This window comes from Anopheles ziemanni, chromosome 3, assembly GCF_943734765.1.
Source record: "Anopheles ziemanni chromosome 3, idAnoZiCoDA_A2_x.2, whole genome shotgun sequence".
NCBI lineage: Eukaryota > Metazoa > Arthropoda > Insecta > Diptera > Culicidae > Anopheles > Anopheles ziemanni.
Genome location: NC_080706.1, coordinates 52,157,838 through 52,175,781, shown reverse-complemented (window position 1 = coordinate 52,175,781; position 17,944 = coordinate 52,157,838). Strand labels below are relative to the sequence as shown.

At 41.3% G+C, this 17,944-nt stretch overlaps 2 protein-coding genes across 2 annotated transcripts in view; one reads left to right on the top strand and one right to left on the bottom strand.

The window, feature by feature from the left end:
- The window catches only part of LOC131286883 (septin-1), a 208,615-nt gene that overhangs the window by 144,201 nt on the left and 46,470 nt on the right, over nt 1–17,944 (top strand). The window lies entirely within an intron of this gene.
- On the bottom strand, nt 192–473 carry LOC131284965 (chymotrypsin inhibitor Ani s 6-like). The gene has a single exon (XM_058313823.1). The coding sequence runs from the start codon at nt 471–473 to the stop codon at nt 192–194; it is 282 nt and encodes a 93-aa protein (XP_058169806.1).

Below are 17,944 nucleotides of genomic sequence, written 5' to 3'. Positions count from 1 at the left end.
AAAACATTCAATCTGCTTTCATCAAGTCGTGCAGTAGATCGAATTACACACGGTGCAGAACCAATCTATCTTTTTGTGCGTCATGCTGAAAAACCTCCAAAATTTTAAATCAACACAAAACAACCTTGTTTAAAGTTAGAAAAATTGATTTTATTGATCACATCATGTGAAAGATAGCCGCTGCTCTATTTTTACTCTGCCAAACATCCAAAGGTGATTGCTTCTGGTGCAGGTTCGCACTGATCTTCAGGGACGCACAGGTTAGAGGTCAAGTCTCGCAGGTAACCAAACTTGCAAAGGCAAACGTTTGTGACCGGTGAGCAAACGTTCTGGCAATTGAAGTCGCATTCCGCCGTGAGGGTGAAATCTTCGTACATCGGGTCACAGTCCTCGGCTGTTGCAGCAAACGCAGTTTGGAGCTGCACTGAAACTAGCGTTAGAAACACGCTTAAGCCGATCGCCAGTAGGTTCATGTTGTCGGAAGTTTTCGATGTACACTCTTCAGCGGAAACTGCTCGACGCTAGGATCGTAGGTATTTTAATTGAGTCACACTGCGGAACGGTAGCGCCACCGAGACGGACTGTGCTGCGTGGACGTGTTTTCGAAATTTCAAGGGCTGGGAAAGCACCTGATCAAACAATCCACGTCTTTGGAAGCGTCTAGACGTGTGCGTTTGTTATTTTCCGATACATTGAGTTTTTTTTTTTGCTCCACGTGCCGTTAACATCGCATCCCGTTTTGATATGCTTGCTATAGAACATTGAACTAGCCAGTGTAGACAACCAACGACCTACGCTGTATGATAAATTTGTAATGAATTTTTCGGAGTGTTGAGAATTTCTGTGCAGATTCTCATTATTTCAATATTATTCCGATTTGAATGTATTTATAAATAAAAGTACATATTCACGAAACGCAGTGCGCCATATAATTCAACAATCAACATATAGTTGTGTAGCCGATGTGATATTGATTAAAGTCAATTAAGTTGTCATTGAATATGTTTATTGATGCGCACTTGTTATTTGGAATACAATGCTGAAATAAACCATCTTAAACACGATTGTTATCATGAAAAGCACGCGAATTGGAAACCGACCGCGTTGCGGAGAGTAGGTGTGTTATCCGGGATGTTAGCAGTACATTCCCTCTCCGGAATGCACTGGTTAGTGTTAGGATTCATCAAGTAGCCTTCAACGCAAAGACAAATATTTCTATATTCTACCGTTTGCAAGCCACAAGGTTTGCCACAAACGTAGTCACACGGCGACGACAGGGTGAATTCACTGTTTGCCGGGCAATCTAAAATAAATGATTAAACATGGAATTTAGTAGCCGAGCGTATATCAAGGTACCGAATTGGAGGTAATCACCTGCATTAGCGCCGCCCAGCAATGCTGCCGTGAACAGCACGAGAATCGCAACGGTGGACTTCATGGTGAATCGGGAAACTGTAGTGAAACTGAGTGATCGATTCAGGTATGGTTTGGTGAAAATATAGTTTAAGACTGTTCCACCAGCTTGGCGAATGGCTTTGTATCGATACTTTTTGCGCGACTACGTCATACTTAGAAGGCACCATTGGAAGCAACTGAGTAAACAGTCTGCGCGATGTACTGGAACGAACTTTTCTACACCCTCGTGGCGGTAGTCCTGCTGAAGAGTGTGTTGTAATCACGGTTCTAGATATTTTGTCTGATTTATTGTCAAATTTAAATGAAGTATTAAAATGTAAGCGTAATACACGTTGGAATAATGTAAACAAACGCGGAACCCAACAAAGGTAAGGCAAGTACTTTAACAAAAAAATATATGTATCGAAAATAAATTAGGACGCTGTAGCTGATTGTTTGAACACAATTATAAACAAAAATACGGTTATAAACATTGAGTGCTAATGATAAAAAAATAGAATACAATGATCCAAATTGTCCACCGACCGTTGTTTGGTTAGTTGAACCAGGCGTGGTACTAAGCCGCGAGAAAATCAACCGCTCATTTCGATTTTGATTTCATTTAATTATCAGAAACATGCTCATTCCATGTCCCCTTGATCGCCTGAAGCTTATTGTGGTTCGCTGAAGAGAAACGAATATACGAGTGTTCCAAGTACCGTCGCACATCTCGACGCTGTTAAAGCTATCGGGAAGGATGGACCGAACATAATCTCTGACGATTCGAACACTAATTTTACTACGGCTTTCTGATTATTATTATTCTGTTTTGCTGAGTCGATGCTGTAGATGTCGGAAACTGATCGGTTTTATTTTTCTGTTGAGCATTGCTAGTTAAAAACTTTAGTTTAGAAGTGAAGACTTATGAACCGAATGCGAGTGATCAAATAGCGCCTAGACTGTGCCTTGCAGCTAGGAATACTCAAAAGTGTTGATTAGATTTACGAACTGTAGTGCTTCGGCAGCTACCCATTCAGGTGTTAAATAAGCGAAGGATGCTTAATTGTCCAATGTTGACTCTAGTGACAATGTTTCCCACAATAGTATTCCAGGTGGCTGCTTTTCGGACTCATTTGTGGCAGCACTTAGTTAAGCTTGTAACTAGCGGTACGCTTGGTACGTTCCATTTTGATAAATAATACTGTAATATATGAATATATGGCCAGTGCATCCATCGCATTATTATTGTATCCGAAGAATCAGTTTGTTGAGATTTTGGTTCGGAGTTACCCATGACGATGGAGGTAAATTTGACAGTCAAATTACATTCTAAAGTATTGGGGTAAAAACTGGGATGGCAGTTAAGCTCACAGTGGCTGAGGTTTGAGTTTGTTACATGTGGTAAAGAAAAAAGAGTTATGGTTAGAAAAAAAAAGATAATTAAACAAATGACCATTAGAGGTAGGCCATGTTTAATACTATTTCCCACAAAAAATATCACAAAGTTTTAAACCATCTTTTTTGTGAATCAGGGTGTACCTTTTCGTCAGGTCAGCGACAGTTGATTCTTCTTCATCGGAAAGCACTTTTGAAATGGCAGAATGGTTGAAAAAGTGTACAACCCACAAATGGTTTTCGGTGGACATGGTCACCAGGAAAAGATCGAACAACTTTTCCCTCGCCATCGTTACACAGCCGCAAACCAGAGCAGGGAGAAGGCCCGTTGCTCGGAGTTTGCTCGTAAGCAAACCGACAAAAAAAACCATCCAGTTCCCCGGAGGCGAAAAACAATAACAACCGATGGACGAGAACAAACCGAATCGACCACCAAAAGAAACAACAACAAAAAAAATATAAGAGGAAAAGGAACAAATTCCACAACCGAAGCAAAACCACCGACAACCAAGGAAAATTCGGTCGATCGACGGTGGCAGTGAAAGGGTAACGCTGGAAGCGCAACCGGGGGCGACGTGGGAAAATCTTGCCTGTAGGAATCCGGAGTGTGCCGGTTGGAAAATCGGATGGTGCAAAGTGCAAGCGGGAGCGTATTGTTGGGTGTAAACTTTTCCGGAAAAAGAACTTACGCTGGACTGGGTTGAAATTGGGAAACTTTTGATTAAATTTCATTAGAACCTTCTCCGCCTCTCCGACGTTTGAATTTCGGTGGTTGTTAGATGTGTTGTTGTTGTTGTTATTACGAGCACCAGTTGGAGGGTAGGACGCCTCGCCAGAAAGTGATGGCGAGAAAAAAGGGATGCCCATTTCTCGACACCAGATGACCCAAGGGGCTCTTTCGGAAGTATCGGGTGATAGGCAAATGCGTACGATTCGCTCCTTTCCGAGAAACGTTCGTTCTGTAAGTGAGTGCCGCCGCAAGAGTTTCCCCGGAGCAGCACGAGGTGAGCCAAGCACGGCACAAGGAAAACGGATGGACCCGTTATCATCACCATCATTATTAACATCATCATTCTCCGAACCTGCCGGTTGGTCCGGGAATCATTTGGCAGCCGAGCATATCGAGCGTCGGCACGGCGCGTGATATTTGTCATCAGCGTTATTTTTCTCTCAAGCAGGATTAGAATTTTGTCTACGATAGGATCGATCAGAAGGAGGTCGTGTAAGACAAAGTTTCACTACTAAAGAGATTTTACGTAATCTTTTAACGGTATGGAATGTTTATTTTCCGGAAAGCGAAATTAGTCAAATTAAGGGTTGAAACTGCTATAGCGTATAGCGGAATTAGGTTGATCGAAAAAGCTGTAACTGTCTAACCTTGTTCTATGTTTATGGTGTTCATGCATAAGTGTTCAAATCATTTCAATTAGCACGGATTTTGTTCGTATTTTTTGTGAATTTCGGCCATATGTTTCGTTCGTTCGTGAGTCAAAGCGATACATTCTTGAGCATAATTTAATAAGCATTTATTCAAGGATAAGTTTATTAACGAGTGTGCTACTGCAGAAAACTACTTTGTCTAGACATCATGGATGTACATAAAAAAAGATAATTTCGTAGGGCAGTTTTGCTTCAATATTCATCGCGAAAAAGCTGATTTTAACGATGCGGGAAATATTATGCGGCAACACTCATACGAGTATTTAGTGAAAAATTCTTCACGCCTTATTATTTGAACAAAACATATATGGAATAGCACGTATTTACTCATTCAAAATTCACTAACTTTTTTTTTCAGCTCTTAATTGATGTACGATTTTATAAGTTCAGTTCTAGTACTTTGTAACTGAACAGAGAATCGAAAAAGAAGAATGTGCCGTCATATTTTGTGTTATGTTATTGCAATGAGATTTTGGAAAACATTTTTATACCGTCTTTTATCCTCCTCTATCCCCTCATTCTGCGCACTATCTAGGCTCGTTTTATAGAATAATGCATTTACTTTACGGAGAAAACAGCATAACTGCAAATTCTGCCAGATAACATGTTAGTTTATAGCTTAAGCTATGACAAATGTCAAAATAAAATGTTGAAATCAAACAGGCTTTTAAAAAGTATTTCTATTTGATATTTATCAAATACTAAACAGAATTTCAGGGGGAACAACAAGGTTCATAATTGTTGCGTTTTGACTGTGGAGGATTATGAGGAGATACAAGGGATTATGAGGAGAAAAATCCACTGGGATACATGCTAGATATATGTTAGGCATACACTCATTCAATCCTCCAAACTTATTCTGTATGATATTATCCTAACTAAATTAACTCAAGGTTGTGCGTATTCTGCTTCTGTCACAAAATAATTTATTTTCGACATTTCATTCTGAAACATAAATCCAGTGTAACAAAAATAATTTTTGTTTGGGTTTGGAGGTATATTTAACTTCATTGCTGTAGAAACTTCAGGTGATGGAATTGCAGATATTCAAACAATTTTGACGAGCGATTTAGAATTACGCTTGGGAAATAGTTGTCCTATAAATTTTAGTTTTTAAACCATTGGGAGATTTATTTTTTGTACAAGAGAAGATAGCGAAGCGATCTGTGGAAAATTGAGGTATTGGACTTGATTGGATTATGAAAAATGAATGTTGTTCGCTCAAATGATAACTACTGAAATGGAAAAAATGAATATAATTATGCTGTTTACAAACATCGTCGTGGGAAGGTTTATATTTATATGCATAATAAATTACTGAAAAAAATCTCCACCAACACTAACCAAAGAGGATGAACCAACAATAAACAAATAAATAAAAATATGCATGAAAAATGAGACCATACTACAACGAACAATCGATCCTCCAAAAGGGACCTGTAGTGGTGGCCGGTAGTAATTGGTGCATTTAATTCACTCCGGGGTACACCCCCCAGTTGGCGGTCGTCGCTGCATTGTCACTGCAGCAGCCATCCATTTCGATGATCCCCAGCGATCCGAATCCCTGCCCGGAGAGGAAACGGTTTGCGGGTAGCCTACGACACTTGTCATCGGTTTCGCGGAGGGTCCGGGACGGGGCTTCCGGCTGAGCGCAAGGGTCAACCAAAAATGAACTCCCGTGGGCAGTAAAACGCGGGTTAATTATGGTTGTTTGATGACGACGCTGTTGACGGCCTCGACGACGACGACGCCGACGACGAAGGATGCGGCTGCGAACGATAGGAAATTCGTGCATCGAGCGGAAAACGTGTCGATAATGAGGCAAACGCTGGCAAATGGCTCCAATGCTTCCCCAGCCGGAATAAAAGCATCCCTCGTGGAGGCTCGCCGGTTGAAATTGCTTGACCATAATTGATGGCCCGTTCCAGTTTTCCAGCAAAACTGAGGTGCGGTACGTCGTGTTGGGAATGAAAAACCACAAACCAAACTACCGCGTATCGATGCGATCATTGACGTAATCCTCCGGAAAGTCATGTGTTCGGGATGGGCTGTTTTTTCACTTCCATATTTTTCAATGCACTTTAAATTAATACTACGTGACTTCGACTTCAGATTCAGTTGAATTGAAACCTTAATATTAGTGATGTCGTCTTTTTCTCTAGATTTTGATTCCTCGCTCAACAACACGACCAGTTAGGACTATAGAATCAACTACTCCATTACAATGGAAGCAACATCAAATCGGTTCGCTAATGTGAGCCAAACATGCAAACGAGCTTCCTACCGGAACTAGATATCACTTGTTCCGCGTCCGATAAAAACGGACAGGAAATGAGTTAAGAAAAAAAGTTTATAAAACTCGACCAACCTACCGAATTCGGTTGTCCATTCGGTGTGTTTACACGCAATGCTTGAAGGTGTGATATCCCGTTGCCCTGGGAATCGGTAACATTTACCGGCAAAAATTAGATTTCCCTCCGTGCCGTTTGCATGTGGCGCTTTCGTGTGTGACGACGTCAAGTTTTCCCATTGCGCCCAATACCGGTCTATCTGCAACGACTGCAACACTGGATTGAACAATGCAAACCGCAACGAAGGTAATTTTTAGCATCATGCCCTTGCTCGATGGATACGTTCCTGCTGGTAAGCAAGGGTAAGAAAGCAGGCTGTGCAAGTAAGATGGGAAGAAAAAAGAAAACACACAAACCAAAAAGGAGCAAACACCGTGAAGGAACACCGCGTCGGACACGGTTCATCAGAATAAGCAATGATGAAAATGTCGGCGCTGGTCACATGGCGCTGCGATGCGGTCAGTGGCATGCTGGGGCAAATTGGTTGGCTGGCAGAACGGCACACAGTCGTAGACGCCGTGTCCCGAAGCCGTGAAATAGAAATGAACGACTGGCAACACTCGGCACTGGCACGGGACGATTGTCGTCCCTCGGCAAACCCTGCGGCAAAACGGAATCGGTGAAGAAGTGCGTTGAGAACGCGGAAACGAGGGTCCCGTCGGAAGGGGGGGAAAGATACGCCAGCGAAAGGAGGATGGCGGTAAAATCAAGTTTAATTAACTTGGCAAATAGAAAATGAAGTGTAAAAATGGCTGCCTTTTTGTAGTTAATTAAAATGCTAGAAACGATACGTTTGCGGAGCGGATTGGTGGGGGTGTATTCCGGGCCCAAGGACCCGGCCAGGACGAGGGAGAAAGAAAACCGAGGACCACAGTGTAAGCGTAGTGTGTACTGCGTGTTTGTGTGTGCGTGTGCGGCCCGAGGGTGATGTGCATGCCGCAGTCCCATCGAGGGTTGCGGTCGCAGTGGACAAACGGGTGACTGATGATTGTGGTCAGTCCATTAGGATGTCCATTGGGAGCCCGGACCCGTGCTACGGCGAATGGCTGGTATGGACCGGCTTTAGTTAAGTTTTCACCGAGGCGTCCTCTGAAGACCGGAGCGCTCATTAGGCGGTGGGAGTTTTGTTGTTGTGGTTCGGTGGAGAATTTTATTGTTTCCAACTGTACGGTGGGCAGGGAAAGTGGCCAGCATCTAGGGACGGCACGGAGACCCAAATGAGTTCACTTAACAGCAATGAAACGAATTGCTGATGGTGAAATTAAAGCCGTTATTGTTGTTTTGAAGCCCATTTGGATAACTGGTTGCGTTGGGATCAACCGAACAGGAAAGAGAACAGAAATATTTATGACTTTATTCAGTAAATTCGATTCGAGATAGAATCCAGCTTCAGGAGTGGATTGCACAAAACTATTTATATCGGCATGTTTGTCAGATGTTGTTTGGCCTTCATGACCACATGCTACTGCGTTTTTCTTAATGCCCTAAATTGTTGGAATATATCCTGCGTTGAAGATTTGTCAATGTTTTTTTTCGAGTAATTGAGAGACAATCGATGGGATACCAGTGTTGGGTATATTAATGATATTTAACTGGTTCAAAACCTCTAACTATGATGCTTTCTGATAAACTTAGCCACTTTTGGAAAGCATTTCATTTCTATATAGCTTACCGTCCGCCACAAGAATTGAATGAACCAACAGGGACATTGGTATTCTTTAGAAATTTAGGATATCCAACACATTTTATAAATCTTGTAACATTCCTCAATAGAACCGTGAAGTAACGTAACAAAACCGGAAAACGAAAGCAAATTTCTTTTGCAAGCAAAATAAAGAGCTGATTTTTTTAAATCGGTGAAAATTTTCAAAACATTATGATTTAAATTGAATTTGCTGTGACCAAAACTTTAAACCAACGTTTGATTAAATATTATAACTTCCAGCTTACTCACGGAACGAAGTTGTTTGACGTTCTGGGTCATTTTCTGATAATCGAACGCAGCTGATGGACTGTTGGCTATAGTTTCACTTATAGAGAAAGGTTAAAAAATCATTGGAAAACCTGACCTAGGACCTTGCTGTAGACTCCAAATTACAACAGAGGCCGTAAGAACAGACAACGAACAATGGCTTAATCATTCAATTCTTTGGCCCAGCACGTCGCTTCACCTGGCTATATACTTAGGAAAAACTTAGAAAAGATGGACATTGTTTTACAGAAGTGTCGATTCAGGCCAGCCAATCGGACAAACCGGTTGACTCGACGCGACAATGTGACAATCACGAGTGTTTGAAGCTAGAGGGTGACGAATGGTAGAAAAAACCTGATACTTTATGTATTTGTTGAAAAATGTTACAGTATATTTCAAATGTTTTTTTAGATATGCACAAAGTCGCTGTTCTTTCAATCAAGATTTCCGGCCAAGGATTTACTGGTATCTCGACAAAGATTGGTCAAGAACCGGCCAAGGATTTACTGGTCGTTGAAACATTTTTGTTGAAGTACTGAAGTACTTTCCAATAAAAAAATATTATATTTAATTAGGTTGGTTAGCTGGTTTTGTTAGTGACAACGAAAATGTGTCTATTATTTTTATGTCACGAAGTATTTTTTACCAGTCATTGTCACGTTTTTTTAAATAAGTTACAACATCCATTACGGTCACGTTGATATTTTCCGAAATCTGCGGCTGGAATAAATGGTCAAAATGATTTTTAACTTTTCCTCATTAGTGCCAGAATACTAAAAGATCTTTATTTATCTAGTTTTGCGGACAGAAGTGTTTGAAAGCATCAAACATGTCCTCCCCGCGATAACGCTGGAAGTGTGAGCAAACATTTATGCATAAGTTTATAGAAAAAACGTTATGCGATTTCCAGGTCTATATTAACTTACTTTTATTGAGAGCTTTGTTTCTCAACATGGTGTTGGTAAAGTCGATATGAAATTGTGTTAAAAATACCACCAGATTCGCGATAGCGACCACCATCTGGAGGATTCAAAGATAAAAATAAAAGTACATTGTTTTTTTTCATCAGCTCTGAATGAATGAAAGTATTGCGTACCCCAACCAGCATTTCGTAGTCCATCGTAAACATTCCAGCAATGTTGACCTCCAGCGTCGAGTGGTTGAGGGTGAGTAGAAACGTTTTAACCGTCTCCTTAAAATGTGCGCCCTGCTGCGAAACCAGCGATAGTCGGTGCACTGCCGATTTAATTCTGCGACTCTGTGGACAACAATGGGGTAGTCGCGTGTAGTTTTCCTCGAGAAGTTGGTCCACATGCGAATGTAAAGGCGATACTAACCATCTCCGTGATGTTATTGCATGTGGAAAACAGGAGAGCCGTTTCGGCGATGTAGATGATAATCATACCTGTACCGAGCACTTCCACTACCGCCGGTCCGGGAGTTTCGGTAGAGAGCGAGTAAAAGAAGGTAAATTGGTAGAAGAACTAGAGAGGCATACATGCATACATACGACGCTGCATAGTTTCGGGTGGACGGACGAGTGAGGTTACCTTAGAAATGATTTCCTGCAGCAGTAGTAACAGATAGAATGCCACCGGTAAGGAGTAAAGCTGGAGGATCTGTTCCAAGTTCTTGGCGCATTGTTGGTACTCCTGAAGCAGGTCCTGAAGGTGGGAGGCAAGTGTAGCGGTCTTCTCACGAATGGTACTGCTTTGACCGCACCGTACGCATTCGTGCCACAGGTTGGCAAGTTTGCCGTTGATTTCCCTCAGCGCCAGTCGTTGTGCAAACAGTAGCAAGTAGAAGTGGTTCACATGTGCCATGTTGGGAATAAGGGTGACCATCGCGAGCGCTCCGTAGAAGAAAGGAAGCTGGAAGCTGACCAGTATCTCGTACACGAATAAGTGCAGCAGAAACATGCCGACCGGAAGCAGGACGAGCTTCAGCAGGAGGGTAAAGTTTTCGACCCCCCGAACCAGCTGCCTGCCCTCCCACGACCGGGCACTCGTTAACAAGTCAGTCAGACGCTGGCAATAGTTTTCGAGATGCAGCAATTGTTGCACTCCGATCAGCAGCCAGTTCGCGTTCAGTACGATGCACTCCAACGTGTGAATGGTGCTCTGCATGCCCACTCGGGGGGCCTTGAATGAGGACGCGTTCGTCAGTTTATTGTAGTGAAAGCTCACGACCAACCAGGTTAGCAGCAGCAGGCTTGCAAGGCAGGCCACCGACTTCCGGGGCTCGAAGCGACCCGTCCGGAAGTTGTACCCGAACGGGACGATTCCGCTTGCGTAGCTCAGCAGCAGGTTGAAGTAGATGGAAAACAGCGCCAACATTTTGACCCAAGCTCCCAAAACCTACTGCAAAAGAGGCCGACGGACGGGATCCCGATGTATCGTTGGCGAGTTTTTGCCATCCACTGCGGGGAGACAAAAGCGTTACGGTTCTATTAATGGTTTTTATCTATCAACGTGCAACATTTTTATCATTTCCACGCTCGGACAGCCATAGCTGTCGGCAAATTGATAAATAATCCGTCGAACGATTAAGAGAGAAATTACAATCCATTATTACATCACCGGCAAGGTACATTATTAATGTTCTGTTCGGGGCGCATTAATCATTGTCGAGCATAAAACGATGGATTATTTTGTGGTGAAGCGTTCGCCATGATAACCGCCTCCTACGGCGTGAATGTAAACACAGTATACTTTTTGGAGTATTTAATCGGCCATAGTTGCGGCTAGACTCGGAAAACATAAAATTACTCTAATTCGTACATATGAGGGAAAATTTTCCGTTTAAAAAAAATGGATTGTCGAGATATCTAACTGTAATCATACCATGTTCCAAAAACTGCCACTTGTTAGCATATTCTAACTTGACAGACAATATTTCTATGCCTATGGTTAATGTATGAACCACGAATATTAGAGTTCAGATAGTTTTCTGCGACTGATTAAGTCAGATATGACTGATGTGTATTTTTGTTTTTAATTTTTATGTAATTATTGACTTCATTTTTATCAAAACGTGTACTTTGATGAAATGAAAAGCATAGATCCATTCTCAGGTGTTCGAGAAGTATGTTTCTCTTCCAAAGTTTTAAAACCTATTGCAAACGCTAACAATTTAGTTTCCAAATACTAATGGTGAATTTTTGTTCTCTCGAAAATTGTTTGCGAGCGATTGTTTACATCAGTGTTATCGAACTGACATATGGATAATATGCGTTTACTAGAACACACGATGTACTGTTCATTTGAAAAGCACTGTACATTAGAACTTGAACAGAAGCAAACATAACGTACAACAGTAAACACTGTTACAGGAAGAAAGAAGTTATCTTACATTGCACGAACAAAAATAAAGTCCTTTAACTAATGATCGATAGACAGGGAGAATTGCCTTACCCCATTTCAGTAATTTTGATTCCATATTTTATAAGTAGAGTTTTTAGTTTGGTAAATGCACATTCCCAATCCTTTTAAAACATGTTGATTCCTTGCTTTAAAAGTAACGTTGGCTAAGGTTTTTGTTTTGTTTTGTTTTGAACGAAAGTTACGTTCATCAGAGACGCAGCTCCAACTGCTTTTGCATCGCAAGCGTTTATATTCCGTCGATCGCTTTCAAATGGGAATATGTTTGCGGAATGGAATTAATATAGTATCTCAACGTTGGTAAACGTTTTCCACTCAACCGAATGTAGTTCTCCCGAGGTCGCCCATCGTCAGCCTTCGAGCATTTGCGGGGTTCGCGCGCACAATCTATCATCGTCGCATTTTGCACACAACCGATTGGCTTACACCAGATCACCGGATGGATAACCGAACCGCTCCGAAGGGACGGCTGGTTCCGGGTGGTTTTCTAATAAATTTTCGTTATGCTCAGCGCTTTGTCATTGCGAATGCTTGTAGCCTGCGATGCATCAGGAGCAGAAAGTACGACAGGTTCGCCGTTCAATCGACGGGTTTGCCTTTCGGATCGATTCTAAGAAGATGCTACGATGCGCCTTCGGAAAATGTAGCGCAAGTGGCACCCAAGGTACGTTGACGTTGGTAGTGGGCGCATCGCATGTTCCAATGATGATGGAGATTCATTTATCGTTTGACTGCGTCGCAACCGTACGAATCGTTGGTACAGCGATGGACGGGGCCGGTTTCAAGGAGCAAACCGTCGTCAGCGTATTCTGGCAATGACGATGACTTGGTTCAAGCCAGAGTGTCGTTGATATCATTCAATTGCGGCTAATTGGAAAGCATTAAATGTTGTCCTCAATTTTTCACAGATGGCAAATAAGTGGATGGGTTGCAACATTGGCTGATTGGTTGGAGAGCGAGAGTAAGATCGAATCGATCGCATCAAACACCAGAGAATATAAACCTAAAGCGCATCGTAACCAACGAGCGTGGATAAAAAAAGGAATTTTAATGACTCCCGGAAGGTAAGGGTGGTAAATTGTTTAAAAGATGCTTCAGGAACCAATTTTCATTCCTGATTGCCTAGATTTCATTTCAGAAGCCCTATCTAGCTTCCATCGAGCCCTTTCGAGATGCATTTCTATGAATTATCATTTCCTAGAAGGAAGGTACGTACATCGATATCCTTCCGGCGCTGAAACTCTCCTTTGTTCCGGTAGGCGTCGTTCGCATGGCAGCAGGCGCTCCCAGATGCAGTGGCTGGGATTTTAATTAATTTCAATTGTTTGCTGTGCACTGGCCGTGACGGCATTCGCTGCTGAAGAAAGAAAGCTGCGACAAAAGTGGCCCTCTCACGAAGGAAACAATTATTCATCTTACTGGAAGGAAGCAGTTCCGACCGAGTGACTCGCACAACCCTACCCGGGCTGCTTACCGGAAGTATCCAGAATGGTTTCGGTTTTATCGTTCCGCAGCAAGCTTTCAAGCAAACCGTTTTTATCGCGTATCGGCCGCCAATCGTGGTGTAGTTCCGCTTTAGGGACAGTTCTGCCAGCGCCATCCGGAAGGGGGATTTTGGGTATCGCGAATATTGGTCGTAAATCCCGTGCAGTGGCCATACTGCTACGGGCGAGTGATCATGAAACCCACAATGCCATGATGAAGCACGAGGGAAAGTCCAACTGGGCGGTGCCTTGATGATGCACTCGTTAAGTGAAGCATAAAAATGCTTGACCAACCCGAATTGGGCGGATGGGAGTCGTGAGCCCGTTCCTCGGGCGCTGAAACGTGATCTGACTTGATAGAATGGTTGGCCAATGGCCGTAAAGTCAGATCAATTGCTCAAGCTTATCATTCACTCGTGAAACGAAACAGAAAAACAAAAGGCCCTCCCTTCTCGGGCGTTTACCGCTCCAAATGTAGGCATGTTGTAATGATTACGAAGAAAGTTAATTAAATCTAAGGACCACGATGAAGCGGAGCAAGATTAAGGGTGGTCCACTAACGATCCAAGAGCATTGTGGTATGGAGGCGTATAAATCTTCGACGTAAATGATTATGGGAAACATTAGATCACCAGGTTCGATAAAAAAGGAAGATTTTCTTTTTATTTCATCAAAGTAAATAAAAAAATAGTGGATGCGTTGTGAGCCAGTGGAATTCGAAGGTGTTTTAAGCATTCAACATGTTCTTTGTGCAACTCTTAAGGGTAAGGGAAACGATGCGTCATAACAAATGTAGGGGTGTGATTCCCCTACTCAATCTGTCAAAAAAGAATTATTACTATCATATTATTTAATAGCATGTGTAATCTGGTCAAAGCGTAAACAATCAAACCAGCAGTCCATTTGATTAGGCTTTTAATGAATATTTACTTAATTTTTCCGGTAAGTTAGCGAAGTTGTCACATTGTTAGAAACAGTCCGGAACTGCGAACCCGGACTCGCTCTAACAAGCACCTGCCTAATAAGAGGAACTATTATCGATGGGAAATGTATATATAAGCGCGGAAAAAGGACAACGGGTCCTTTTCAGTTACAAACAAATTGTGCAATAAATAGACTAAAGTTTTGGTTGCTTCCCAACCAATGTTGAGACTTCCTAAAATTTGTTAATTTTTTACTTTTGTTTGTAACACACATTGTAACAACAAAATGGTAGTTAATATATTGTAACAACATAGTAGTAGCGTAGCGCACAAACAGAAAAATGCTACAACTATTACCCAATGTTGCTTGCGAAATACCGATCATCACTTTTGATCGTATTTAAACAAGGCAAAGTGTATATTACGCTTGTCCCAAATTGATGATACGATGCGAGACCAGCGTATTTCACGTTTACATCATCGATTAAGTTTCATTTACCTTGCCCTTTATAATAACGTTTACTTTTATAATTCTTTGTTTTGAAGTCCCATGTTGAGATGAGGCAATAAGTCTACAGTTTTAAAGTACATTTATAGCATTCTTTTTTCTTATAGTTTATAGTATAACCGAAGTTTCCTCATAGCGAGGTCTTGCCGCGGAACCATAACACAAGTTGGCAATCAATTATGAGATTAATTTTTTCCCTGTCTTACGCGTTAACTGTCATGTCACCCAAAAGTGGGAGACATCAGTAATTAGTTCTAAAAAGTGTTTGACCCATAAATAAAATTAAAAAATAAAATAAATAGCATTAATAAAAACAAGTTCTTTGGGAAGCTTGGGAAAACCGCGTGTTTTAACAAATGTTTTAAACAAATTTGTATTAAAACAGTGAGCTAAAAACGCTTGGCAGTCAACGTGTTAAACTAGATCAAGCACCTTGACCAGTACTTTATTCGTATATGCAGTGGTGGGTTTGCTCTTATGGAGACCATAAGCCGTAAAATGAACGGGGCCCGTTAGAATAACTATACTATACTATGCTATGCTATACAAAATATGATAAATTTTCTATTTTGAATACTTTTCAACAAATTCATTGTTACCTACTACTTTTTGCCTACAAACAATGAGTTTTCTGACGAGTTCTCCATAGTTTTTTATCAATGTTGGTAAACAATTATTATTTAACAAATAGGATTAAAAAAGTACTCGTTGAAATACGTTTCCCGTTTCAGAACGAATAATTATTTTTATTTGGAATGGCAACATTGAATTTGGCAACATCTAACAGGATATGTCAACACGCATTGCTCGATATCAGATGGATGAATCTGCTTAAGTTTCATTATGCGTCACTTCAATCTTCTTTCTGATCACTTTGATTTCAATTCTTCCCTCTCAAATTTCCACTCTTCAATATCCTCTACTCCTGCTTTGCTTTAATTTTTCTATTGCCTTCTTTCTGCTTCCGGTTCAACAGCATCTTTTCGGGTCCTCGCTTATCCATGTTTGTAGTCTGAGCTAGGGTCTAGTGCTTAAGTCCCTGTTTATATATCTTAATTTTAAGTTTTGTTTAGCATAAATAAATAAATAATAAATATTAAATAATAATAATAAATAAATAATTATTTTAGGCCTATTCTTGATATATTCCAAAACCCTGTTATTTTTATGCAACTACATGCTTGATTCCGATTGATTTGTTATAAAATATGTTTCTTTCGTTATTCTTTAATTCTGGTTATATACTAGACTATCATTACATTATTTCGTTATGGTTCTGAGTATTAATTTCGATAGGATACAGTAAAACTACCCTTTATTGTAAGATTGACCACGTTCCAACATGTCAGTCATTAGCGAATGTTTATGAATCCTATAAAATATTTGTTTGAGAACAAATCTTGCGAACCTTGGCCGAATATAACAAAGCTTAGAGTTAAATCCGCCGCTGCGTGAGTGACGATCATCTTTGAACATACAGATAGGTATGTGCCTGAAAGCATACTGAACCTCCAAGTTTTTAATGTAATATTGGTTATGATAATTTAAAAGCTTAGTTTCAAAATATCGCACTCTCAAATTATATGATCAAACTATAACAATTACATTACATCTCTGAAAAACAACAAAAATAATAAAAAATATATATTTTTCAACCGTATAAAATTTTTTTTCCCACTCCAGGTTTGTTTTCCCACTCCAAGTTGTTGCCCTCACACAAAAACCAAATTCTAAGTCACAAATTACGCGTGAAATCACTGCTGATGATGTTTCTGTAAGGAAACGGATATAGGATACGACTATAGAATACGAACTTAAAACTGAAATTTTAGTATCATTCATGTTTTTCCTCCCTTGCTTCGCCTGGGCTCTAAGCTACTATCTTTAAGATACAAATACAGTAAAAAAACATTCTGCTACTGTAATAGTAAAAAGTCAGTCTCAATACAAACAATATAGAAACATTTTAGAACAACCTCATCAAAACGATAAATTATTTCTTAGGTCTGTCCAATTGAAAAATAATTCCTCGTGGCTTTCTGTTCATCATACCAAGAAAATCAATTTATTGTTGCTATAATATGTGTTGCAGTTGATTTTTGTTCTACCTATAAATGTGTCTTCCCGTTCCCTTTTGCAAATAGAAACATCTTACTGGTGTCATGTTATCGTCATGATACATTCATGAGGCATGCTTGGAAGCATGCAATCGTTCCGTTTGGTTCAATTGTTTGTTCCACTCGGGGTTATTTTTGTCGGATTTCATCGATCCCTTCTTGTGAGGCTAAGAAATGCATCCACTTGCCAGTGGCACCATATTTGCCTGCGGTTCAGGAATCAGCTCGGTACGATTCCTTCCTTCCTGGGCCCTGGTCACCTTTGCTACGGCGACTTTGCTTGATTTGGTTTTCACTTTGGGGTGTTGTTTCTGGTAACGAAATAATGCATGACTAGCAGCAACGGATTGGGGACCGGGTCAGCCGGCAATCGTTATTTACGGCACTATCGAAAGCACCTATAACATCCTGCACCGGAGACGAAGTGCACCTTTGACCAGGGGATTGTTCCGGTATTGCAGCTGGCCAAGCTATTTTTTGTGAATCTGAGCTTTTATTAGCCTCCGGGTTAATGTTGCAGCCCTGTTATGTCAGCACGGACCTTGGGTTGTAAGGCCCACCTTTTATGCTTGTTTGTGGAGGGCTTCCGCCTGATTTGGTCTCGATGTTCGTATCGGTGTTCTTACCGCCTGGGGATATTTGTTTGGCTGACCACGCTTCGCTAGCAAATCTCTGCATTCATTCACGGCCGTTTGTCATGGGAAAAGTTATGCAGTACGGTTTAGCAAGCGATTGCATGAGGGAACAAACAAAAATTTAAAAGAGCGAGGAACCCATTCGCAGAAGTGGAAGAATGCAAATTGTAATACCACCTCCAGGAATGCTTGGCAAGTGCTTGCCCCCCAACTCGAGCACTCACCGGTACGGAAGTAAGTGGGTTGGAAATTGAATTTCCCAGCCAAAGGAGCACGTGACCCCGGGCGCACTCTCACGGGCGGGTGTGTGTGCAAGCAGTTTTTTTCTTCTCCCAACCCGAAAT

Excerpts from the sequence above, each read along its gene's own strand:
- LOC131284965 (XM_058313823.1), bottom strand. The coding sequence starts at position 473 with ATGAACCTACTGGCGATCGGCTTAAGCGTGTTTCTAACGCTAGTTTCA.